At 29.9% G+C, this 25,492-nt stretch overlaps 2 protein-coding genes across 10 annotated transcripts; one reads left to right on the top strand and one right to left on the bottom strand.

The window, feature by feature from the left end:
- Nucleotides 1-1,551: 1,551 nt before the first annotated feature.
- Usp2 (Ubiquitin specific protease 2) lies at nt 1,552-13,895 on the top strand. Of its 7 annotated transcripts, none has more exons than XM_074122018.1 (11): nt 1,552-1,772; nt 4,222-4,336; nt 4,938-5,163; nt 5,245-5,779; nt 7,389-7,496; nt 7,603-7,723; nt 8,619-8,838; nt 8,933-9,179; nt 10,636-10,714; nt 11,813-12,035; nt 12,801-13,895. In XM_074122018.1, the coding sequence occupies exons 3-11, from the start codon at nt 4,967-4,969 to the stop codon at nt 12,892-12,894; spliced, it is 1,824 nt and encodes a 607-aa protein (XP_073978119.1). In that variant the 5' UTR covers nt 1,552-1,772; nt 4,222-4,336; nt 4,938-4,966; the 3' UTR covers nt 12,895-13,895. The 7 variants fall into 7 exon arrangements, with proteins under 7 accessions (XP_073978119.1, XP_073978116.1, XP_073978120.1 ...); XM_074122015.1 differs by having other exon boundaries at nt 1,555-1,772; nt 4,950-5,163; XM_074122019.1 differs by lacking the exon at nt 1,552-1,772 and adding an exon at nt 3,900-4,056 and having other exon boundaries at nt 4,950-5,163; nt 5,245-5,605.
- A 2,297-nt stretch (nt 13,896-16,192) lies between these two features.
- LOC141451019 (BBSome complex member BBS4-like) lies at nt 16,193-25,296 on the bottom strand. Of its 3 annotated transcripts, none has more exons than XM_074122032.1 (12): nt 24,991-25,296; nt 24,348-24,526; nt 23,309-23,451; nt 22,977-23,089; nt 22,766-22,860; nt 22,410-22,572; nt 21,404-21,557; nt 20,686-20,808; nt 20,428-20,599; nt 19,337-19,530; nt 18,443-18,574; nt 16,193-18,021 (listed from the first exon to the last, which is right to left on the bottom strand). In XM_074122032.1, the coding sequence occupies exons 2-12, from the start codon at nt 24,430-24,432 to the stop codon at nt 18,016-18,018; spliced, it is 1,380 nt and encodes a 459-aa protein (XP_073978133.1). In that variant the 5' UTR covers nt 24,433-24,526; nt 24,991-25,296; the 3' UTR covers nt 16,193-18,015. The 3 variants fall into 3 exon arrangements, with proteins under 3 accessions (XP_073978133.1, XP_073978132.1, XP_073978131.1); XM_074122031.1 differs by lacking the exon at nt 16,193-18,021 and adding an exon at nt 18,086-18,301; XM_074122030.1 differs by lacking the exon at nt 16,193-18,021 and having other exon boundaries at nt 18,308-18,574.
- Between the last annotated feature and the right edge of the window lie 196 nt (nt 25,297-25,492).

The following is a 25,492-nucleotide window of genomic DNA, read 5'->3' as shown; positions in this document are numbered from 1 at the left end:
CGTTTCATCCTAAGAAAGGCAGACCTGGGTATTCTCATACAAGAACTCATATCTAAGTTTTCACTCGACGACATTGAATCCTTTTTTTATGCAAAATAACGAAGTAAACACTATCAGAGAAGTCATACCCTTCAATTGTTCGAATATTGGTAATCTATTTGATATAATTTACTGGAATATCTGCGGTTTCCACAATAATAAATATATATTCATTCACCAAGGATCACCCTAAACGGATTGATAGTAATTAGACAACCTTTATCCCACCATTCTAAAGCCTACTGTGATAAACTGGAGCACTGGTGATTTAAAATGATGAGGCACTGTCCAAACCACTTTCTCCAAGATAACCAGATCATCCACAATAGGCAAGCCACTAAGTTCAAATCCAGATTGAAATGTTTCGTAAACAGTGAAAGACGAGTTTTAATGACCTAACTCTTCAAATCAGAATACATTACAATATTAAAATGTATATTTAGTTTTAAAAGTAACTTGTTATTAACTTTATCAAAGTTAGTATTAAAATTATGTATTAAAGTTAATCCACAGTCAAAATATTTGTAGCAGCCCATTTTGTTAACAATATAAAAGTTTGGATTATTAGAATTACATGTAACAAGCACACTTTTATTCTATTTTTATCCACTTTATCTAGAAACCAGAATTCCGGAATGCTGTTTAAATTAAATTTTATCAATTTAAAAGATTTAATGGTTCTGTACTCTAAAGAGGAAACAGAAATATAACGGTAGATTGTGGATTGCGGTTAGATAATTAAGAAAAGATACACTGTTCTGAGTTGAACTCGTACATTAGTTCAATAATACTAACTTAATGTATTTATAAAAACAGCTTAGTATATTAATTTATCATTTATCATACTAAACATACATAATTCTTGAGACTTCAAAACATGTATATCAGTCTGTTCCGTTCATAATATTTAAATTTTTATTGCTACAGTTACTTCAATTTTAATATGAGGTTTGTCCTAACTACAGTGGAATATAAAACTAACTTATTAATTAATAATTAACAAAACTTTCCTCTTTCAGTGTCTGGAAGATTTGTATTTTTCCCATTGATACAACTGAGGTACATGCGAAGGTCTTTTTAGAATCTAGAATCGTGGCTAACAGAAAATTCTAAAAATAACATTGTTTTTCTTTCTCAAAAGTGTTTTTCACTTTTTCGTGTTAGTCGAAAGCGCTTAACTCGTAAGATTTTTTTTTTTTTACACATCCCACTTTTTGAAAATACAAGACATTTTTAAATATTTTGGAGTAAAGGTGTTGCATAACACAATATTTTTACAATTTAAAAGCAAAGAGTTAATTTATAGTTCTTTTTATTTTAAGAAATTATATTTCTACTAAAAAAAAAAAAAGGAAAAAAAAAGAACAGGAAGCATTATCCGTGTAAATAAAAAGAAAGCCTTGAATTCTTGATTAACTTAGACTATCTTTGACCTTTAAGCTACAAAGTCGGAAGTAAACCATTTGTTTCCTAATGAAAATGTATTTGTTAAGTGACTTTGAATGCGTTTGGTGTTTTGTTTTGATTCATTCAAACAACTTGCTTATTGCCAATTGGTTTCTATTTATTTAGTACACAGAGTACAAGCCAGTGTTAGTAATTTAAAAAATAGAATAGTGTCATTAAGATTAAAAATCATTATTAAAGATGAAATGATACATTTTACTTGTATAAATTTCATTATATGTACGAGTTCTTTTTTTGCAATTTGGCTGACTTCCCTTCAATGTGCAGTAAGTTTATTTTTATTCATTTCTTTACAAAGAGATAAATTTTCTTATTAAAGTCATAGTAATTAATAGTAACTTTTTTATGTAATTTTGTGAGTCTTTAAATGGAATGTAGGTTTTGTTTTTGAGACAATATCAACTTTTATTATTCAATCAAGTTAATAAAATTCAAGTTAATTAGAAAGAAGCATCCCAAACTGCTAAAGGTCTTTGAAAATACTTTTATGCACAGTATATGTATTTGTATTGATGTAGAGTTTATCTAAGTGCAATTTCATTTTTATAATGTTTGCTAAGCTTTAACATATAATTAAAACGTATCAATATCTGAGATCATTCGCCTAGATGGTTCTCAGTGTAGGTCTCAACTAGCCAACTGTTAGTTTTCTCTATTTTTCAATTGGAATTAATGCCAGAAATGAACAAAACATACGAATTTATTATTCCACATTAAAAAGAAAATTAAAATGAGACGTATGTTATTTAATATACAGAAATATACAAAAATAACCATATTTACAAAATTGTAAACAATAATTGTTTAAAAGATCACATTTTCAAAGTCTGCACCTGTTTTCAGGGCCGTTTTGTGTTAGTTAATAGAGAGAGATATGGAAAAAAAATAGTAATTTCTATTACTAGTAATTACTAGTAGGCGTTTGTGTATGTGTGGCAAAGAGTAATAGGAGTAATTAATTCTGTGTTAACAAGTTCTATAATTAGGGCTTGAGAGGGAAGGAACTAGAAATCCATGAAAACATTGGGAAAACTGATGTGGTGATTACCTACAACATTAAAAACGGAATATAATATCGATAGCATCCACAATTATTGTAAGAAATTCCTAAAATATGCCCAAACAATTATGTCAATTTAATCTGAGAATGTTGTACGTTGTCTCTTGTAAATAGAGAAATGCGGATTTATAATGCAATAATCCAATAAAGAAGAAGCTATTGAAAATATTAAGATAATTAGAGTTGCAGATTTAAATGCAGTAGTTTAGAGGGATAGTTGTGCTCAAATTCTTTACAGACACTTTTTTTTATCACCAGAAAGTTTAAAGCAGAGGCCCCTGAAAAAAAAAATCGACTTAGATTTCTTTTGTATAGATTTTTGGAAGTTTAGTACTGAACTTTCTTTGGTATCCATAGCTATTTTGTGAGGGTCAGCGTTCATTATAGTAAGTGCTGTTAGGCTGGACTAACTGAAGGGATAGCAAGGTTCCTGAAAAAGAAGTCCACTTCCTCCTAAGGGGGTATATAATGTATAATAAGTTCAAAGAAAACTTGAAATGCTCTTCCAGTTTTTTCCAGAAAATGTTTTCGACCGGAACCTAATTGATTACTGGTGATAAAATAATAATATGTATTGGAAAGGCCCCACGTCAAAAAATAATAATAATAGTTTAATTTCTCGTTCTGAAATTATGCTCTCTGACAATTGCAAAAAGCAGTTTGTAAATGAACCTTTTACACCAAATGACATAAGCTGTTTTTTGAATCTCTGCAAAGATTCAACTCTCACAAAGTGAAAATGCCCATCTTTCCATTACAAAGAAGAGCCAGTAAGAACAGGTATTTTTATCAAGTATTTTGATAATTTTGTTATATTAGTTTTAATTTTTGTAATAATAAATGAAAAATAGGCGTAAGTGACCTAATAAAAATTTAGTATTTTTGAGTTCTACCTTATAGAAATTCGGTAGTCAGGAATGGGGTGGAGAGCACATTTTTAATCTACATGTTCTTAAGAAAAGAAATTCCATGAAAAAAAAAACTAGAAATGTGCTCAAATCTTTATGTTAACAGTAACAATTCAAAAATATTGTAAAATACGCAAAACTCTTTAAATAGTCTTCAAGAGAGAGATTCCATCTCCAGTTGTGAATTTTGTATTCTCAAATATACACGGAATAAGTTTGTTTAAATGAGAACTCCTCAAAGTTCATTATTAATATTGAAAACATGGTACTTAATAAAGTTTTATTTATTGATAATATAATATGCCAGCATTATCATAAGAAATAGAATTTATTATTATTTTTAAATGAATTATTTATTAATTTTTTTTTCTCAACTTATTTGAGAAATTTTACGAACGCTCATAGAGAAAATAACGACACTCATTGGAAAACATCATGGAATCACTCTGAAAGGAAATTTTTAAGATAAAGAAATTCAATATCTTATTTCATAATGTGGCACGATATGTGCCTTGTGCTAAAGTGACGTCATTCTTCTTAAAATGGATCTCGTTAGAGCTGCGTATTTGGTGTGTCGTTAAGGTAAGTTTTTCTCTGTTAGCCATGCACATTTATTGAGTTTCTCAATTTAATCAGTGAAAATTTGTGTAATTACTTAAATTGAAAAAGTAGTATTCATTAAGTGAAAGTTAGGTGATAGTTATAATGCAATTTATGCAATCAAACTAATTGCAAATTTATTTGTAGATTGGGAGAGTAACACGACCTTTCTGGACCAGTCAATACTGAGAATAGCAAAGAAGACGAAGTTGTGAAGCAGTTACAGTGGAAATCAAATTCTTATGCTTTGTATGCTGAACAAGTAAGAAATATTAAGTTATTTATGAAAAAATTATGGCCATATCGAACAGTTTTTTTTCACTCTTAGGGAATATAATATTATATTTTTTAATTTTCACTGTTTTTTAATAATATAAATATTGCTAAAGCAATATGTTCAATCGATTTATTTTTATTTTTTAATCTTTTATCAGTCTTAACCTAGAATCATTTGGGTTGCTGTGTTATCAGCTGTTAGAGCATTGTATAATTTCATAGGTACACTTAACATCTTTTCTTTATCTTGTGTTTTTATGGACTTTGAAATTAATAACAAATTAAAGTTGACCCTTGAGTTGAAAAAATGTGCCCTAACGAAAATTATTTTCGAGTGAGTATTTTACATCTGTTACAGTTGTTCTTTCCTGTTTTCAATACACAATGATTGAATTTTACATACAATTTTTATCATGTGCGTTTATATTTTATAATTAGTTCCATGTGTATTTATTTTCTTATAAATTTTCGGTTGTTTTTTTAGAAATCCGTTGATCAAGGCCAGTGAAAACAATTTTTAGTTTTACAATACTAGTTTTTAATTTAGTGCATAGTTATGGATCCAGTGGCAACATCCGTATATTAAGTTTCTTTTCCAGCATTACTTTGAGGTATAATGCCTTGTTCTGCTGTGACGGTGGACTATCGGCGCGACAGTCCAACTATGCCAGTGCCAGTTGCACGAAAAATACTTGATGGTTCGGAGTATTCACGCTTAAGTTATAATAGACATAGCAGTTCATGTACACGACGAACATCCACAACAACTCCATCTTTTTCTTCGGATACATTATCTAAGTACACGATTCCAAGGTAAAGGAAGTAAATATTGGTTTGTTACATTTTTTGTTTGTTTATTCATTATTTAATTTTTTAATTTTGTTTTGCTTTCAGAGCCGGAGTTGGAAATCGTTCGAATTCGATTACAGAAGATTTACGAGATAGAAGTCAGACAAGGGAATCACTATCTACAAGACCAAGTAGAGATTCCTCAAGAACCCGCAGCTCTTCGACGTATAGTACTGATAGTTTTACAAAATCTCGTAAACCAACTATTTACACAACATTTGATTTGAACGAATTCAGAAACATATACGCACCTTCCAGTTACATTGCCGGAACTTTACGGTCATCGTCCGAGTTCGGACGCCCACCAAGACCGTCCATCGATACCACAACGTCCTCCTCGAAATACAGATCAAGTTCAATTTTGAAAGAGAAACGAAGTGAACCTACTGAAAACACCAACCTGGAGGTAAATAATATTCGTAAAGAGTCTACAGAATTAATAAACGGAGGAAAAAATATTTCAATTGATGATAAGAATAATATCAGTGGTGATAAGTTTACTACATCTTTGGATCTAAAGGCAGATGTGGACAGCTCGAGTGATAAAGATAATGGAGACGGTGACATAACAGAGGATGTGGTAAGTTTTCTTGCTATAATTATACCAGACAACTTCGTTATCAATAAATAAAAAAGAAGAAAAAAAGTAATTGTGAGAGTAGTTGAGACAAGAAAGTGAATGGTTTGTCTGGTACAATTATAAAATCTTGAGAATGCCTCTATCTTTTTCTGAGTAAAGCCTTGCTTTCATAACGTTCGATGTATTGCTGCCTCAAGTCCACATAAGCAAATAAATGTTGGGAAAAGCATTTTAACTCGAAATTATTTCTCCATACTTGAAGTAAAAAGTTGGTTTAAAGTTTGAAGGTAATTCCCCTATTTTAGTCTTGGAATTTTGCCAATTAAAGTATATTTAAATTTAAATATACTTCCAGATAAGAATTTTAATTAATTTAATTATAATAAGATGCACTATTTGTTATATATTTCGAAAGGGAATTATTGAAAGACATTATTGTCAATTTTTTTATCGTTGATTTGTGTTGCCAAAACATTTTTGCCCAGCTTGCCGTACAGTTAAAGGGTAAGCTTAAAATAAATTCTGATCTCACGTGTCTTCAATTAGTATAAACCAAAACCTAAGTTTTTAGACATGTTAGGATTCATTTTTCTTGTTTTTCTATTCAATAGTTTAATGTTGTACATGATAGTTGAATCATGTAATTTTAAGAAGAGAAAAGTATTTGCATTAAAAGAGAATAACACAACGTGCTACATTGATGTATTGTTTTCCCAATCATTTGTGCAGTTGATTATGATTATCTGTATTTTTCATTAAGAATATTTTCTGTATTAATGCTTTAACAATCTCTCTTATTATTTTTCTCGATGTTTAAAACAATGCAGTAAATGCTATTAATCTTTTTTGTTTAATAAGTTTCAAGGCCGAGAATGTTATTTTAACCTTTTGTAGCATTCATTGGTTTGCATGTGTGTCGAGGCCAATTTAACAAGTATCAAGTGTGGGATGTTAGTTTAAAAAATTGACACAGTGATCTACTTGTTTTTATTTATTTTTTCAACGTGTTTATTGATAATTTTTTTGCTTTGTTCAATAGAATGGCAATAGTATATTCATATAAAGAATTTAAAGTAACTTAAAACAAAAATGTTTTATTTATTTTGCCATCTAGTTTTAATACCGACAATTCTTCATTAGCTTGTATTTGCCTTCTAATATTTTCATTTTTATTTACTAATTTGGCAAATTTAAGTTATTTATTAGTTAGCTCAAGTATTAATTTCTTAAAACATCTCTACCTTAAGAGACAAGGGGACCATGTAACACCATTGGCTGGTAACGTATTAGACTAATGCACACACATCCCATTTTTATTTAAGTATTAGCAGTTAATTATATTTTTAAATTCAGGAAGCACATCAACCCAATATCAATGAACATATCTAAACAACATTCACAATAATGATAAATTCATTTTGTTTAACCTAAGAATATTGGCACTAAAATTGGGTTATTTTTTTTTAATATTCTTACTGCTTTTGAATGCAATGGTTGAAAGAAAAAAAACTTGGGAAAAAAGTGGTTTTTGTCAATTGCATTAGGACAGCATTAATTTTCTTGGATGTTGCATGTTAAAATTTCTGCTAAAAACTAAATTCTGTTATAGGGAAATTTATCTCCAAGACATAGAAGCGGAATACCGAGAAAGGATTCTTTATCTAGTAACAGTACAACTAATAATGGTCTCAGTGGGCTTCGTAACATAGGCAATACAGTAGGTATATTTGTTTTATTTATAAAATAATGTTCCTTATTAAAAAATTATTATAATCTTAAATTCTGCTAGTTATTCTCAATAAAACAAATATTTTTTCTCTTAGTGCTTCCTTAATTCGGTGGTGCAGTGTCTAAGTAATACAAGGATATTGAAAGATTACCTACTCCGCAAGGAATTTATCACAGAAATCAGGAATTCAGAATCGAGAGGAGCTTTGATTAAATGTGAGTGATCTAGTATTTGCTTGATATTTTTTAGTTTTCGTGAACTTTTATTATATAAAGCTATTGTATATGCAGGATGTCATGTGTCCCATAGAGAACCTCTTCTTTTTTTTTTGCTCAAAAACTTCATAGCAAGTGACTAATAGCGCACAGGCATATTATCCAAGATATGAAATTGCTGAAAGAGCTAGTTTAAACAATTACTTAGTCGCGCTATAATAATAAGCAGTTAGCTAATGGCCAAGAAGTCGATGCGCTCAGTATAAAAAAAGTAGACATTCTCTAGTTATTAACTTGATGTTAGTGTGAATCAAGCGTTAAAAAATACGGACTAACTAAGAACTTATATAAGAATATTAAATGACCCAATTTTGTCAATATAATTTACCTACATTTCCAAAGGTCCTACTTAATAATTGCATGTTAGCATTTGAAGCTATATTTTATTAATCTTCTTCAGTGAACTTAAATTAACTTTCTTTTTATAAAGATCTTTGCTTAAATTTCAAATATGTTTTAATAAAAATTGATACCTTACTAGTATTCTTAAATCAAAAATTTAAAATAATTTGATCAAGAGTACAAGTATGTCTAGATCTCCGGGAAAAGTCACTAGTTGTTAGTTAATCCGAAATTTTATCATTTACTTGCATTTGAATATGTTCCATGTTAACAACAGATAGCCAATAAAATTTTTGTGCAATTAAGGCACGTCAACATCCGAGGAAATTGATTCCGGACCTGTTTTTATTTTGTGTTAATAAAATCTTTTAAAAATTCTTTAATTCGGTCTATAACAATTTTATAAATGATTTACTATATTTTATCAAAATTGTAATTGACTACCTTATCAAAAAGATTGTTTTGAACAAATAGACTAAATTGTTCTGTTTAGCGTTCGCTGAAGTAGTTACTGAATTGTGGAGTGGGGAAGGTAAAATTATAAATCCATCCGCATTCAAGTCTCAAGTGCAACGTTATGCCCCCCGGTTCATGGGGTACAACCAGCAAGATGCGCAAGAATTTCTCCGTTATCTGCTAGAAGGACTTCATGATGATATTAACAGGGTACAAATTAAGCCTAAAAATCTACCAGAAATAGATGATCACCTAAGGTTTGTTTCCAATAGCCTATATATATGTTCATTTAAATTTTGTTATCAAAGATCATTAAAAAGGTTATAAATATTATTATTATTTTAATTAAAGTGATAGCGTGAAGTCATCAGAAAGTTGGAAACAGTATCTACGCTGTGATAATAGTCGAATAGTGGATTTATTTGTTGGCCAACTGAAATCAACATTACAGTGTACTACATGTGGCCATAGTTCGACAACATTTGAAGTTTTCTGGGATCTTTCACTTCCTTTACCCTCGAGGATTGGATCACTAAGATTGTCACAATGTTTAGACCATTTTACCAAAGAAGAAGTATTAGACGGAGATGAAATGCCTGTAAGTAGAAGATTGATTTTTAAAAAATATACTTTTATATGTATTTTTAGTCTATTTAGATAAAGCTACTTCGTTTGATCATTGGTATAGGGTAATTTTAAATTCTAACTGGTTATTTATTGGTTATTTAAAAATAGTTCGTTACCTGAATAACTCATTCAAGAATATCACAGAAGGAATTCTTAAAAATTTTTCAGAAAAGCAATTCCTGATCGTATCATTCGTCTTTCGTTTGTAGTCTTAATAGGAACTAAGATTAGTTTTCGTGACCGTTTTCCTTCTGAAGCAGAAGTGAAGGGGAGTAGATATTGGAAGATTGTGGTAGATTTGAAGGAGCATCTGTACGCCCCTTTCCTATTATTTAATTTGCCCTAAGGTCTTAATAATTTGAGGTTTTAATAATTTAAAATTTATTATTAAGTCGTGTAAGTTACAGAAATCTGTGTCCGCAAAAACCTTTCTTTAACATCTCGTGCTGTAAAAATATGTATGAAATTTAATTTATCTAAGATAGATAGATATAAAAATTAATTTGAAAATGTGTACATTAAATCAAAAGAAATTCCTATATGTGAGCATTAAAACCTTGCATTGTCTAGAGATGTTTGGGATAGGATAAGGAGATTAAATGCATGGGAAAAAGATGAAAATCTCTAGCTAATGGAGAACGTTAGAGAAGGATAAGTTTAATACTTTTTACTCTGAAGAGAAAGGAAGTCTTTTTCACGGTAAGGTGGGTAAAGAGTACAATATAGTGTGGAAAAGAGTTTCAGCAGATGGGTAGGATGAAGGAGTGGCACTGGGATTTTGAAAGATATCGTATGGCGCGAGAAGTTTGTTGATGTTTCTACTGTAGCATAGGCTTAGTAGGCTCCAGACGCAGCAGTTTTTTTTAAAAACCTTGGCCTGATCACTACTACCTAGAAGTTGTACCTTGGTTTTTTAGTCATTTTCGAAACGCGTGAAAGTAATGGGGTCTTTAGTCAATGTCCGTTGGTTGTCCTAACGTAAGCCGAAGTACTTGTTAGTTCAAGTGATCGAAGTATCGTTGCAATTGGTCTACTGAGAAAGGATCTACGATTAGTAAAGATTATGCTCGTAATTTATTGTTATCGTGGATAAATTTAATTTTCTGTCAATTTCCCATGAGGATCTTTTAAAGTAAAGCCTGTCTTTAGCGGGACGAAGATTAATTTGTGTGATGGAAAGGCAGATCCTAGGATCTTGAAGAAGCCAGCTCCGATTGAATAGCATTTGAAGAGGAGAGTGTGGTAGATATACTTTCTGTATATCTAAGACAATTATAAGGGGAACTCGAATTAATTTAATTAAAAGTTCGCTTTGATGATCAAAATTTATTTTCTAAAAATTAACAAATAAAATTTGTCTAAATGAGGAAAAGAAGAAAATTTAAATTTATTTTATTTGCTAACTCATCATTTTAATTTTGTTACAGACTTGCTCAAAGTGTAAAACAAGAAGAAAATGTACTAAGAGATTTTCTATACAGAAATTCCCAAAAATACTAGTATTACGTATCCTTTTTATATTTCTTTAATTATTACTGAATGGCCGTTCACCTCCGTGGTATTCGACCGAAAAAAAAATTCTTGGCAATAGTATGTTAGTGTAGCCTAGCCAAAAGTGACTGACCTACATAACATACGTTTATAATTAGTTAGACGGAGAAAGTTAAGATTCGAATCATTTACTTGTAGTTTGTTGTAAGCAATGGAGCAAATTACTGTAGATGCATTGAAATTCCTAATCCCAGTAGGAAGTGCAAATAATGTTTATTGCTAAGATGTTTTTAACGAACCGTTTCAAATTTGTAGAAGTTGAAAAATTTGAAAAATTCATCATTCAACTTAAAAAAATTAACAGTTAATGTGATAACCGTAAATTTACAAATTTTCTTTGGGTCAAAGAATAACAGTTGTTAGGATAATTAATCTGAATTAATCAGTTTTCCTCAAAAGATATGTTATTTGGTTTTGTGATTGGGAAACAGACTGCTGACTGATGAAGGAAATTTTATTCTCAGATTATTCTTGGATATTAATTAAACTGCCTTCTGAGGCTGTTCATTGGTTTAAAGAATGCATACTTAGCTGGTTAAAAGCTTCGTAGAGTAATTAACAATTAATTCTTAGATAAGGACTCACAGGGTGGTTATGTTTTGGCTTTCTGACAACACCAACAGCTCCTTAAAACCTACTATCTCTTTCTCGAAGCAACTTTATGCGGCATTTTACGCTTTATAATAAGAATAAAAATTTGAGGATACAAATCATATAACTTTTTTATGTTGAGAGGACTTCTTTGTTGTCACTTAACTAAAAGAGCTGTTGGGTTATGTTCTTGACAATAAGTTATGGAGTAGCCGATTACCTAAGTGACAAACAATAACTAGAATTAAGTTAAGATTTTCTCTAATAGAGTTACTGGATTGATTGATTAATTTCTAGAGTGAATGCTTTCTTCACGTAAATTTCATTATTGGAAATTATTTCAAATAGTAATTATTTTATAAGAATCATTTAATTTTTCGATATTATTTTTTATAAACTACTTTTTATGTATGTTACTATACACATCGTTACGTATTATTATTTCCTATTAAAATGAAACAGATTTGAAAAGATTCTCACCAAGTGAAAGATACAGAAAATTGACAGCAAATGTTGAATTCCCTCTCACAAATCTAGATATGTCAGCTTATTCTAGCACACCACAAGCATGCTCTTATAATTTATATGCGGTCTCTAACCATTCTGGAACAACCCATTCTGGTCATTACACGGCCTATTGTTTGCACGCTGGTTCAGGACAGTGGTATGAATTTAATGATTCAAGGTTAGTGTTTAATTTATATTTAAAAACGTATATTTTTAATATACAGGGTGTACACGGAGGAGTGGTCGAAACATCGGGAGGTGATTCAGCAGCTCAAATGAAACAAAAAATATTCTCTTCACTTTGGCCCGATTCTCAATAGTGTCCTAGATATTTGCATTTTTAACTTTTCCGTTGATATTCGCGTTTTTCACCATAAAAACGGTCGTAACTTTTCTATCCTTTATCCTACAACAAATCTGCTTATTCCAAACGAAAGAGCATTAAAATTTCCTATAAATTTGCTCAATACAGAGCCTCAAAACGTTTCTTGTAACAATTAAATTTTTACTTTAATGTCTAAAAAATTCGTTCTCGATGATTTCTGTTAAAATTTTCAACTGCATTTTTTCAATGATTAATCAATCAAGGAATCACATAATTTCAGAAAAAGTAGCGCATTTATTGAGCTTCAAGACCAAATGGATTTTTTTGGTTTTTAATAAAACCCTACCCCGAACAGAGGGGTGTAAATGCAGAAAACTGAGATTTTACGTAACCAACTTTTCACTATACACCCTGTATATAACATTATGTTTTGTGTATATGGAACTAGCATTGTTCTGAACCCATTATTGGCGCTTATGCCTAACTGATTCCTTTATTTTATGCAATAAAGCGCCTCATTTATTCTTCCTTCCACAAGAATTACAAAAAAAAAATTGTAAATATTTTTTACTATCAAAATAAAATGATTCAATAATTAAGTTGTCATTTTGTTCGCAGGGTGACATCAATCTCGCCACGCAACGTTGTCTCCAATGAAGCCTACATCCTTTTCTATGAACAGTCAACTGGTGTAACCACATCCCGCCTATAAAATTTTCTGCACCATTTAGTATTCATTATAAATATGAGTTTTATTTCTAGTCTACTTTTATAGTCATTTTAGACCATAGGTAGGCTACATCATTTCAAGGTGAAATAAATTGATATTTCATTTTGAAAAGGATGTTTGTACAGAGAGATCGAAAGAGTAAAAAAAAAAAAAAATTATTCTTTATTTTTGTTTTGTTTTGATTTTTTTCTTCTTTTTTTTTAATTTTATTAAAAGAAAATTATTGTTATGAAGTCTTTCCTTCCGCGAGCATATCAGTGAACAAAAAAAAAGGTCATCTAAAATATTTCATTTGTTATTAATTTCAAAAAACTCAAATTTTTTTTATTTTCTTCGCCATTATCACACAAAAAAAGAGAAAAAAATTATTGGTCGTTATCAATATTATGTACATAAATAAAATTCTAGTCACTGTTCTTTCGAAATTTATATAATAAAAATTAATTTCCACATATACATATATGTACATATATAAATATATACATACTTCTATGAACAAATGAAGCAAACATAAAAAAAGTTTAAAGAAAGAACGAAGATTTAAGTGGCCATGGTCTTGATTCCTTCACTTATACTAACAAGTTAATTGCTTTTTTTCTTCCAAGACACACTTATTTTAGGGCTAGTAAATAGAAATTTACAATTGCATAAAATGCAAACCATAATAAAAATAGGTGCACCAAAAAGGCGAAATGTCAAAAAAAAAAAAAAAAAAATTAAGCCTGTGGTTAAATGAACTAAAAAGTTACTGTATAAAAAAATTACAGATTTTTTTTTTTAAACACATTATACAGTATTTTTGTATCCTTAGAACATGAATTTTATGAGGACACAATATTTTACAGGAATTTATTTTAATTTAAGAGGTAAAAATTTAAGAAAGTACATATTTAAAAAGAAGATCTGCCAGTCTACTAATTTAAATATAAGAATCAGTATTTATATGGCCGTAAAAAATAAAATTGAGATATTTCAATGGAAAACATTTTCTTTTAGTTTAATCCCAAATCTTGCATACTTGTTCATTTAAGTAAATTGGAACTTTTTTTTTTAAAATCTATAAATAAGTCAACCTTATGAGGCTAAAAAACATGTGGTATGAAACCACAAGGCTGGTTGATTGTAGTAGGAGATTCTTCTTAAGTCTCTGTGATTATCACGTTTTTTTTTTTTCATTTCATCTTAGAATGTAAACACTAATGAGCTGTTTCTTATTAATCACTAACAATTGGGGAAAACCTCTCACCTTTAAAGCCAATTAAACTAAGCGCTCTTAATGGAAGCTTTATTTAATTAAAAACAAAATATATATATATATATATATAAAAGATTATCTAGAAACAATAGGTTTTTACCAATGTTTAAATGAAAATGTTATAATTCTATTGTTCCATAAGTATGGAATTTTAGTATTGTGCTAAATTCTAAATTCTTGGACAAAGTTAGTAGTACCTTCATTTTTGTAATTTTCTCAACTATGATTTCGAATTCAAATTTTAAATTCTGAAGAATACCATCTTATTCATCTTTTCTTATAGACCAACCTTTCTCGCTAGATCTGAGTAATCGTTAGTATTTTGATCTAAATGATTTAAATAGTTCGAATCTTTTTTTTTTTTTATTATAATCTTGTATCAAACCACTGATCATTAGGACCTACTAATACTACAGTTCCTTAAAGCTTCGTTTTCAAGGAGCCGGTTTTTTTTATCTGCTTCAGTCTCGTATAAAACGTACGTACTAATACGCTGTTTATTCTAGCTTAGCACAGTAAGCAGCTTGGAACTTCGAATTCCCCTAAATGCCCCTAAGTTTATGCAGGAAAGTGATTTAAATAAACATCACAGGATAATTGGAATCAAATAAAGAAGGGAGGTTAATAACAGAAGATCCAGTAAATAAATGTTAAATCAAGTTAGTCTTTCTCGCCGTTGAACTGAGCTCTTATATACTGTAATATTTCAGCATTTAATAAAAATCAATAATGCATGATGGCATTTTCTTCCTTTCGTTTCTGACCACGAGTACTATGATTCCTGAACTATGTTCTCTTGCTTTATTGTATTTTACTGCAAGACCAAGGAAATAAAAATCCTATTTATATTAGCTGTAATCGATTAATACATTTTGGAAATTTTCCAGTTCAAATTGTAGTCAACTATTATGCAGAAATTTATGGGAAAAGGATTTGTAGAAGCTATGATAATATTGCTAACAGTTTGTGGCTTATGTTAATGAATAACTCAAGTTATTCGCTGAGATTAATAGAAATTGAAATATGTACCTTCCACTCGTCGAAGATAGCGACCAAACTCAAAAAGGCTTGCAATATAATAGCTTATTCTCCAGTAACTTTAGTGAGCCTATCCTAATTACAGGTTGTGAATTAGCGATTGGTTTACTTGCTGGTTTGCACATCTCAATTCTTATTTATTTGTGTAAAGCGAGGGTTGTTTCTTACTGTTCTAAGGTGCCTTAGAATGCAGCAAGTGGTAGCGTGCATAGTTGATCACTAAAGCTAAGTAATCAATCTCCTGATGATGAACGGAAGTCCAATATTGTTTGTGTTAAGCTGAGATTCCAGCAAGGACGACAATTGATTAAAAAAAATTGTACGGTCCAACTTCCCCTACGCGGAAAACACCTGATGAAATATGAAGTATACGAAATGTGAGGTATACTCGTACACTTTACAACAATCTCCTACCTTGGTTACTTTATCTTAATGCTTAAATAAGTGTTATGCTTATTTTACTTAGTTTTCCACCCACTATCTACTTAGATAAGTTATCCCAATTAATTTTTTGTCTCGTATAAATTTCTACTTCTCATGGACTGTTCTTAGCGAGGTAAAATTTCAATTTATGTAGTAGTGTCCTGTTTCCTCAAACATTTGATAAGGTGACTTTGTATTCCACACCAGATCTCTGAACCATCTCAAGTGTATGGCACAGCTTGTGATGTTGGATGATTTATGGAGATTTTTGAATTTTCCTTTGGATACCTTCAGTTTATGGGCAGTTAAGTTTATTTTGTAGTCTTAGGTAATCTTCAATATAAAAGCATTCTATTCGCCAAACCTATTCTAAGTTATTGCCCTACTCCTTCCTTATTTGACTACATTAATTTTTTTTAGTGATATAATTTTGTCCAGGAAAATGAATCTCTGGAATTTGGTTTTCTGACAGAATAATTCTTGCGATGCTTTTTTAACTTTTAGCCTTGAGTTTATAATGAAATAGTTTTGAATTTACTAAATTTTACTACAAGTAGCCGTGAGGATTATCTTTTCTCCCTTAATTTGTATTTATTTCTGGGAAGCATTCCGTACTAGCAATTTTTTTTCCTCTTACGTTAAAGAACTATATTACAGGTGACCTTTAAAAAAATATGTATTATCCAAACTGAATTTACTATATTATCTAAAGTGGACTTATTATTTATTTATTTTTTGTACGAAAGAAAATTAAATCCTCGCGTTCTTTGTACTAAACTAATTCTTAGGATCACGATTATTTAAATGTTTTTTATTTCTTCTAATAAGTTACCATTCTGTTACAAGATTATTAAATACCCTTCATTCAATATTTTGAAATTGTAAGCGATAAACCATAAAAGAAATAGATGCCGAATGAAGGTGAGCCAGTATTTTGTCAATTTATATTTTTGTGGCAGCTAATACATTTACTGCACCGTATTCTTTTATTTTTTTTTAATTGAAAAAACAAGTATTAGGTATAAGCCTAAACTTATTAATAAGCAAATTTGGATGAAAAGCCCAAATTATTATTAACGTCCACCATGACATTAAATTCAAAATTAGTTTTTTAGAAGCTATAAATTAAACAATTAATGGTTAAAAAAAGTCATACTTAATATATATTTATATGTATATACATCTATTGTTGTTTTTTTCTTTGTATTCATTTTTACTTTTGTTTTAAAAATTTATCTGCTCTTAAATAATTATTTACTTTTGATTTTCCATGTTGGTGTTGTTGACTTAATACAATATATTTTTTGTTAAATTTTTGTTGATAAAAAAAAATATGCGCCCTATTTGTTGATAAAAACCTGTAATGACAGTGAACAAAAATTAAGGGTATTCTTTTAATGATTATGAGAATTCTCTAATCTTTCCATTAATTTAAAAAAAAATCAATTGGTTTCATTTCGAATCACTTCATTAATAAAACTTGTTGAGATACAAACTGTACTTATTACTTTGCGAACGAGTCAGTTCTCGACGACATACCTTTAAAATAAATATTGAAAAATGAACAATAAGCAGAGTGGCAAGCAGATATTACTGAAGTCTAATTTGTGGAGATATTTGTCATACTTTCTCTTATTCCTTTCCAAATCGAGTTTAAATGGGAAATACACTTTTTGAGGTCTCCTGAGACCAAAAAAAAAAAAAATATATATTGTGAGTGTATGTAATGTGAATGTTAATTCAAAAATGAAAAATAGTAGGAAGCTAAAACTTAATATTTCATTTGTGATGAACATCTCTTCAACAGAAATACATTTTTTTTTTTTTTTAAACCTTATTCTTGGCAAATTCGGTTTTCAGTGCAATTCTATGTGAATTCTAGGGGTATTGAGGATTACCTCTTAAGCGACTTTTGTGGCATGTCTGGTCCTTTATTATTTTCAATCATTAAATGAATTAGTGGGGAATTCCGAGTTTAAAGTACGTAAATATGATATGATGCCCAATTTTTTACGCTCGATAGTTGTTACATAAAAAAACGTTGTAAGAAACAATCCCCACAAGCGTAGAAATTAAACGGAATGATGCATTACCCTTAAAAATTTCAGATGGATTTGACTTTGGGGATCAAACTACCTTGTTTTTAAAGGCAGAAATGAAATTATTAGTACTGCTCTTTCGATGATCTAGGTTTTGAATTCTGCATTGCCTAATTAAGAAGAGGCCTGTATTATATTAAGCGCGTTACACTCCGATCGAATACATTAACTAATCTCTCTCATTAGTTATAGTTTTCCACTGTGCAGTGAAAATAGTGTAGGAATTAGTCTGAAATTTCATTCTCACCCCAAAGCGATCACTCTGAACTTTTTGTTCTTACGTCTCAGTCATATCTGAAAGGTGCAAATGGTTCTCATGTAACTCTAATGTTTCTAAACAGGTAAATACATAGATAAAAGAGTTAAGTTCTTTGACGAAAACCTTTCATTAAATGCCACTTTAATTTTTTATTAATAAATTAAACTAAATTAATTAGTACTTTGAATTGCGAATTCAACATGAACAAAAAGGAACAAAATGAATAATGAATATCCAGTGGTATAAAAAATCCTGCAATAGTCCATAATGAAAAAGGTTTTTCATTCAACACAATACATTTGATGTTTCTTTAATCTAAAATAAAATAAAAAAAACTAACTACATCTTCGTAAACCAAAACAATTTGTTTAAAAACCAAAGTTTTAAAATGAAAAGTATTATATGAACAATAGTGATTTAATGTTAATCTGGTAAGTTATCAATATAATCATCCACCTGATTCTGAACCAGTTCTTCTTCTTCATCAGATTTAGTTTGCCTATCCTTGGATGGTATTTGTAACTCAGTAGATTGTGCAACAATGCCATGAGTCAATGCAAGAGTCAGTTGCTTAACAGCCTCTTTAGTCTAGAATAGCAAAAATGTCGCAGACATTTAGGAAGCTTTTAATTTAAAGCGAAATAATAAAGATTTTTTTAAAGCACTAATTTTGTTGTATATATGGTATGGAATATACTGCTGGAAAAGGTACTAGTTTTGTAAGTCGTTAATTCAATCCTACAGTTTTCGCTTTATGTTTTTGATGAAAATACACACACCTCACCTCACGAAACTACTTATGATACTCAATTACCACTACGGCTGATCTCTCAGACGAGATACTTCTCGCAATTCTTATCAGGAACAAATTAAAAGTCCAAACCCTCCAACAGTGTGCCGGACATTTTCGTCAAAGTGGAATAATGGCAATAGCGATTTTAACGGTCTTAATGTCCACCCAACAAATTCTTTGTCATTAACATATCTCAAGCTATAATCCAATTGGATACTGATTTCAAAAGACTCTAGTTTTATTTATTTTTTTTAAATCCATTTCGAGTAGGAGTAGGATAAAAAAACATAAAAAAATGAGTTTTTCAAAATAAGCTGACACAGAGAGTGAACCGCGAATATCAATCACATAAGCTCTAAATCCAACAGATATATAACAGATATCATAAGTTGCAACTAAAGCTAGATTCTATGTATAAGAAAACAATTAGAACTGCAATCATATGGAAGAAAAATTTCAAATGAAATTCTAATACCAGTACCTTAATTTCTTAAAATTATAAAATGTATTCGTAGCTACAGCGTTTCCTAAATTCAAAAAATAATATTTAATCTTACCCTGTCATCTATTTCCGAATGTTGTATTAAACGCTGTACTATGTTTAGTTGTTCCAGAGCATCGTCTTTTCTATTCATTGCATACAAATGTGAAGTAAAATTTATTCTGACCGTAATATCATCAGCATCTAATTTAATTGCTTGTTCAAAACATTTTGTAGCATTCTCATTATCAGATAATTTTTGCAATGAAACTGTAAGAACATAAGGTATTAAAATTAAATTAGATAATTATGCAAAATGTTGATTTTTTTTTTTTGGGAAAAAGCATTTTCCACTTCTAGGATTTTTTTTTTGGAAAATATAGAATAAAATAAATGGTATATACAGGTATATTTGAACTGCAATTCCTAGCATATCCTTAAGAAAGAAGATTAACCTTAAGAACCAGTTAAAATACATTAAAATACCGGTTTTATTATTGTCGAATATACATTTTATATTTTAAAATATTCCAAAATTTACACAGCTTCGTATTTCTAAAAGCAACTTCTTTCATTAGTAAATGAAATTATTCCTCCGTCAAATGCATAAGTAGCAAAAATATTTATTTTTTTTTAAATTTCATCAACGTTACAATTGAAATGTGTTGATGATTACTGTTCGGCGGTCGGAAGTACACGAGACGGCACCCGAGACAAACGATCAAGAAACGTTGGAACGTTTTTCTGATGGAATCACTAACTTAAAAAACAAAAGTAATTTAAATTATGAGATGTCCACAATAGCAAATTCACTCTGTAATTTACTTGCTTAGAGAATGACTAAGTATGTAACAAAATACGGGAAATATTTCATCTTAAGAGAAGACGAGAAAGGAATCACTAATAAGTAAAATATATAAAATCTTAATGCATCAGTTGTTATATGTTTTAGAGTTTGTACCAATTTTACGATGCAAATTGTGTCAAGGAATTGCGAGTCAGCAAGCCCGATGTATCCCCGGACATAAGACTGAATGATTTCGAGTGGTCGTGAGGGTTGTATATTAAGAAATTCTCTTTTTTCAGACTTTTTAACCAAGGTTGCCCATGCTTATATCTTTTACACATAAAATAAATAATTACGAAGTTCTAATTAATTTTACTTACTTGCTAACAACATAAATGATTGGGAATGTCGGTGATCAATTTTAATTGAAGCGGAAAGATAATGAAAAGCTGAAGTATACTGTTTAGCATGTATATGAACGAGTCCCAAGTTGTAGAGAGTTTTCCAGTCCATTGGATCCAAGTAGATAGCTCTTTTTAAACAACTCATCGCCTTTTACATAAATTACATTTATCGATCATGATAAGACTACAACTGATCGTGATAAAAAGTTGACTACAACTGATTTTAATACTTACCGCCACATATTTTCCTTTCCCGAAGAAGCAAAGACCCATATTATTCCAGAGAGCAACTGATTCTGGTAACATTTGTCCGGCTATCTTATATTTAGAAAGAGCGACATCAAATTCTTTATGTTCCTGTAATAAATCAATGCATATTTAATAGGTAAGATGACAATTATACTGCGTTTACTCAAAAGATAAATCGCAGAAGCGTTGTCAGTTAAATTTATCTGTGTAAACATACTGTCTTCTTCAGTTTTTAAGTATTATAATTGCAGTAACGAACACATTGCTTCGGGAATGGTGAGGGACATTTGACTTCCTCTTAAAAGAAGGCAAGAGGAATGATGCAACTAAAATTATTTAACATAGTACAATTGGCAGGGATTGATTAAAAAAGGATGGTACATTCTATTTTCTTCTTCTCTAATTTCTGGGAATTTCGAAAAGATCATCGTCAAACATTATATTTATAATTTCAAAAATGATCATTATAAAAAAATTTAATCAACTATCTAATCTGTCTAATAGTTACACAGATCTGCCAAGACCATTTTATGAAAAGGAATTGTCGGACTTCCCTAACTTATAGACAACTACGCTACAATATCTGTTAATCAAGACCATAATTTTTTAATTAGCAAAAAAAGAAGTTTCCATTCAAAGAAAAATGTATTTGTTTCATAAAAACGAAAGAACAAATACACAATGTTACAAAAAGTAATGTTACCTGCATGATAGAAGCGACAGTGAGCAATGTTCGCCAATCCCTTGGATTAATTGCTAGAGCCAAACCAAATTTATCTAGAGCCCGTGCTGTATCACCAACTTTCAAATAAACTTTACCGGCTGAAACAGCAAGCTCACTACTAGACGGAAATAATCTAGAAAAGCATTATAATGATCGAATATTAATATTATCTCATAAACAGTCATAAAGATTTGAAGAGGATGGTAGAAAAACTTATGTCTGCAGTAACTCGGAGAACAGGACCGCTTCTTGATTAATGAATAAAGAATGTATTACTCCTTTAGCCCTCTTAAGAACTGCATGAATAAAATATTACTTCCAGTTATCGGATTTTAGCCTACCTCAATAGTGCAAACAAAACCATAGTTTGATCTCTCTATGTCTAATAGTTTTGAAGACATTATTTTATTAAACAGAGAGTTTTCTTCAAAAGTATATCTTTTCGTAATCATGATATGTAGGTATCTCATTGCGACATTACGTGTGTTTCAGGTGACAATTCGAGATCTACTATTAACTGATCTCAATCATTCTTAATGTAAGTAAAATACTTTCCATGTCTCTGATGAAAGTCCAAAACCGGATACAATAAACATTGCTACGACTGATAAAATCAATGAAAAGAATGTTATTTTTTTTTTCCTAACTTTCTTTTCAGGCAAATTGAATTTTCATTGGAAATATTCATTTTGCGGCCACTGCCTGAATCAGAAGAATATTGAAAATGGAGCAGGTGTGTATTTTCATGTGAATAGCGTTCAAATAAATAATAGAAGCATAACTTTATATTAAATTTAGGTACATCATATGATCTGACATGGTTTCGTCAGTCAACACCTCAACTGAAAGTAGCATTACTATTTATAATGATTTTTTTTTTTTTTGTTAATAATAAGTATAATGGTTTATGTTCTCTGAATAGATGAATATAATTAAATTTGTTGTGAAGACAGATAATACATACTTTCCTATAAAAAACACTTACTCCAAGGCTGTGTTATAAACATCTAAAGCACTGTTAATATCATTTTCTGATAGATACAGCTCTGCCAATGCAGTATAACATTGTTCTGCACGACCTAGATGCACAGCTTTTGTTAAGCACTCACGAGCTTTACCAATTCTTAGTAAACTTGCATAACATAATCCTAAAAAACAATTAATACCAAATAACATGAAAAAATAAAATTGAAATTTGTAAAAATTCGTAGAGTTGTAAGCAACTCCAATTAAAAAATGAAATTCGTTAATGTAGGAACTGTGTTTATGGTCTTTGCACTCTATGGTCTTATAAAAATTGATCAGTTTTAAAGTTTATATTAATCAGTATTACAAACCAACCAAGGTTGTGATAAACATTCCAATCAGGTGATTTTGCTTGTTTTTCTGCTTTAATAAATGCTTCTACAGCTTGATATTTCTGTCCAAGAAGAAACCTAATGAAATAATTTAATTATTTCAACAATAATCTTTATATTAAAACTGTCTGGTAGGACAATTGTATAAGGTTGATACATATATTAGCTATTGAACTTTAAAAAAAATAATTTACCAACTCCTTCCAACTTGCAACATATTTAGAATGTTTGCAGGGTTTAAAAAACAACACTTTTGAAAACATTCCAAAGATTCTCTGACTTTACCTTCCCTTCTTAAAATTAAACCCTGCAAAAGTTAAGTTTAACACTAATTAATCTGGGAAGAACATAGGAAATGTAAGTACTTCTATAAATAACTGCATTCCAGACTGGATAATAATTTCTTTATTTCTTTTTTAAATATAAAAGAAGCAAAGTCACATAAAATTAAACGATAACTCGCGAAAAGAAACATTTTCTAGTTAGTAAAATTGGTAATAATCAACAAGCGCTTTTTAGTACTTACAAGAATATAATTCGCATATTCATTACATCCCTTGGTTCTTACAAGGTCTTCTTCAATAATTAACTTACAAATATCAAATTCTTTACGAACATATCTGATGTGTATTAACCAATTATTTGATTCAATTGGCTGAAATTCAGGAGCTGTAAAAGTTAATTTTATTGTAATTTGCAGTATATAAAGTCTTCTTCAAATGCATTTTGAAATAAACTGCTGTAATTTGTGGAAGTTAAATGTATGGCTTCAAAAAGTGAAAATAGAAACAGTAAACAGAACATAATGAAACAATTTTAATGAGACTACTCTTCATAAAATAATGGTTTGATTACAGGGGCCCAGGTGCCCTAGTAATTTTTTTTTTTAACCTATTTTTCCCATACATAATTATGACTATTTCTGTGTAATACAGCATAAAATTAAATATGACGTTAAAAATAAATGAACAAACAAAAAACTACAATTAAAAGTTATTTTTTCACATTCTCCTCAACAAAATCGTTTAGTAATTTTAAAGAATTCTTATTCTATTATTTTAAATATTTCTTCAAATATCAATTGTTTTTGGTCAATTATAACGAAGAAAAGAGCATTCTGCCGCTGTCGCAGCAACCGCTTTTTCTCAATCTGATCCTACGTTTTCAAAGGTACCGTACATTCAGCGAGTACTTTAAAGATATTCTGCAGCAGTATGAGAAATCCTATGGAGTTGTTTTAGCAGTGTTCTGACAACGTATACCGCAAAATATTTGTGTTTCTTCATATAATCAACAATAGGTTAGTTAGATCTTATTTTTCCGTTAATTTCATGACGTACAGGGCGATATCTTTCACTCTTCATCTTCTAATATTATTAATTTATTAGTTATATTGCTTGTTCTTTTGCAAGATGGCGATTTTCTCATGTAATTTTACATTATTTTTTAAATCTCCAGCTGTAGACAAACATTCCTAGTCTTTTTTTTGTATTTCTTATGTAAGAGATAGAACTTGGAAAATAAACATGTGCTATAATTATAATATTAAAAGAAATTATGCTTACAATAATGACCATTAGGAACCCTGTTTAATGAAGGATCTGGGCTGGAAACTGTAGGAACTATACCATTCATCATCATCATCATCATAAAAGAAGTATTACATTGCGAGCATTTCCATTATCATAACTGGTTTTAATTAGTGAGTGTTGTTTCTGTTTATACTCTGTCGTTACTTAGTTACCTAAAATACGCCGGCGCATTAACGGTCTTGTTTCATTTTAACGATTCAATACATTTATGTTCACATTAGCGTTATACGACTAACAATGTTCTGAAAGTAATCAGAGACTTAAGGAATGGAAATGAGTGGACTATCTACTTTTAGCAGCTTTTACTAAAGCTCAAAAGTAGAACGCATGATGCAGAATCACAATCTGTTGCTGAGCTAAACTTAGCTAGCAAATTTACAATGAGTTCTAAAAACAAGGATATACTCTTCAGTTAATTGAGTTGTATAAAAGATACTAATGTGACATTATAACATAGTTAAATAAGTTTTACCTAAATCAAAGCTTCTTTAAGCTAAAGCATATAAAATAAAACTCTGTAAACGATTTAGGGGCATTCACTTAAGATGAAGTAAAGGTTTTTACTAATTCTTTGAAATTATTACTCAGACCCAGGCATGCTAAATCACAAACTAACCTCTTTGTCTGCTGTGATGACTTTTAAATAGTTAAAATTCTCATAAAGCAGAAAACTTGAAAAACTCCAGCTTTACTTATTAGTGAATTTCTTCTAGTATTTGCAATTAAACTTCTTGTTTTATGTTATTCTATATTTCATCATCTGCTATTGCCCATTCGATTCTTTTAGAACCATAAAGATCTTTTTGTATGAATAATTTATTTGAAATTTTCAGCTATTTTCTCTGACTTAAGTGTAATAGGAACCATTATTTTCCAGCAGTTTTACGAACTTGAGCTGGTACCAGTAATAAATGTTTTTTATCGCCTGAGAACAAATTGAAGTGTTTTTTAGTAATTGTAATGCAAATATGTAAACTGCTAATAGAATAACTGAAGATGAAACTAAAGATGAAAACAAGATGTCATTTTCAAGAAAATGGACAAATGGAGAAACTATCAATACCTGGATGAAAAGTAGACTGAAAAGGCAGGTACTACCTCTTAAAAGATAGTATGGC

Source organism: Rhodnius prolixus, unplaced genomic scaffold (assembly GCF_049639745.1).
Source record: "Rhodnius prolixus isolate KJV_2025 unplaced genomic scaffold, Rpr scaffold_8, whole genome shotgun sequence".
Classification (NCBI taxonomy): domain Eukaryota; kingdom Metazoa; phylum Arthropoda; class Insecta; order Hemiptera; family Reduviidae; genus Rhodnius; species Rhodnius prolixus.
The sequence above is the reverse complement of the archived record's forward strand: the minus strand, read 5'-3'. Positions and strand labels throughout refer to the sequence as shown.

Excerpts from the sequence above, each read along its gene's own strand:
- LOC141451019 (XM_074122030.1), bottom strand. The coding sequence starts at position 24,432 with ATGATGATGATGATGATGAATGGTATAGTTCCTACAGTTTCCAGCCCA. Across the intron at positions 22,573-22,765 it reads GAATGTTTATCACAACCTTG|GATTATGTTATGCAAGTTTA; the intron begins GTTGGTTTGTAA and ends ATTGTTTTTTAG. Across the intron at positions 19,531-20,427 it reads ATCATTTATGTTGTTAGCAA|TTTCATTGCAAAAATTATCT; the intron begins GTAAGTAAAATT and ends ATGTTCTTACAG.
- Usp2 (XM_074122018.1), top strand. The coding sequence starts at position 4,967 with ATGCCTTGTTCTGCTGTGACGGTGGACTATCGGCGCGACAGTCCAACT. Across the intron at positions 5,164-5,244 it reads TCTAAGTACACGATTCCAAG|AGCCGGAGTTGGAAATCGTT; the intron begins GTAAAGGAAGTA and ends TTTTGCTTTCAG. Across the intron at positions 9,180-10,635 it reads TAGACGGAGATGAAATGCCT|ACTTGCTCAAAGTGTAAAAC; the intron begins GTAAGTAGAAGA and ends ATTTTGTTACAG.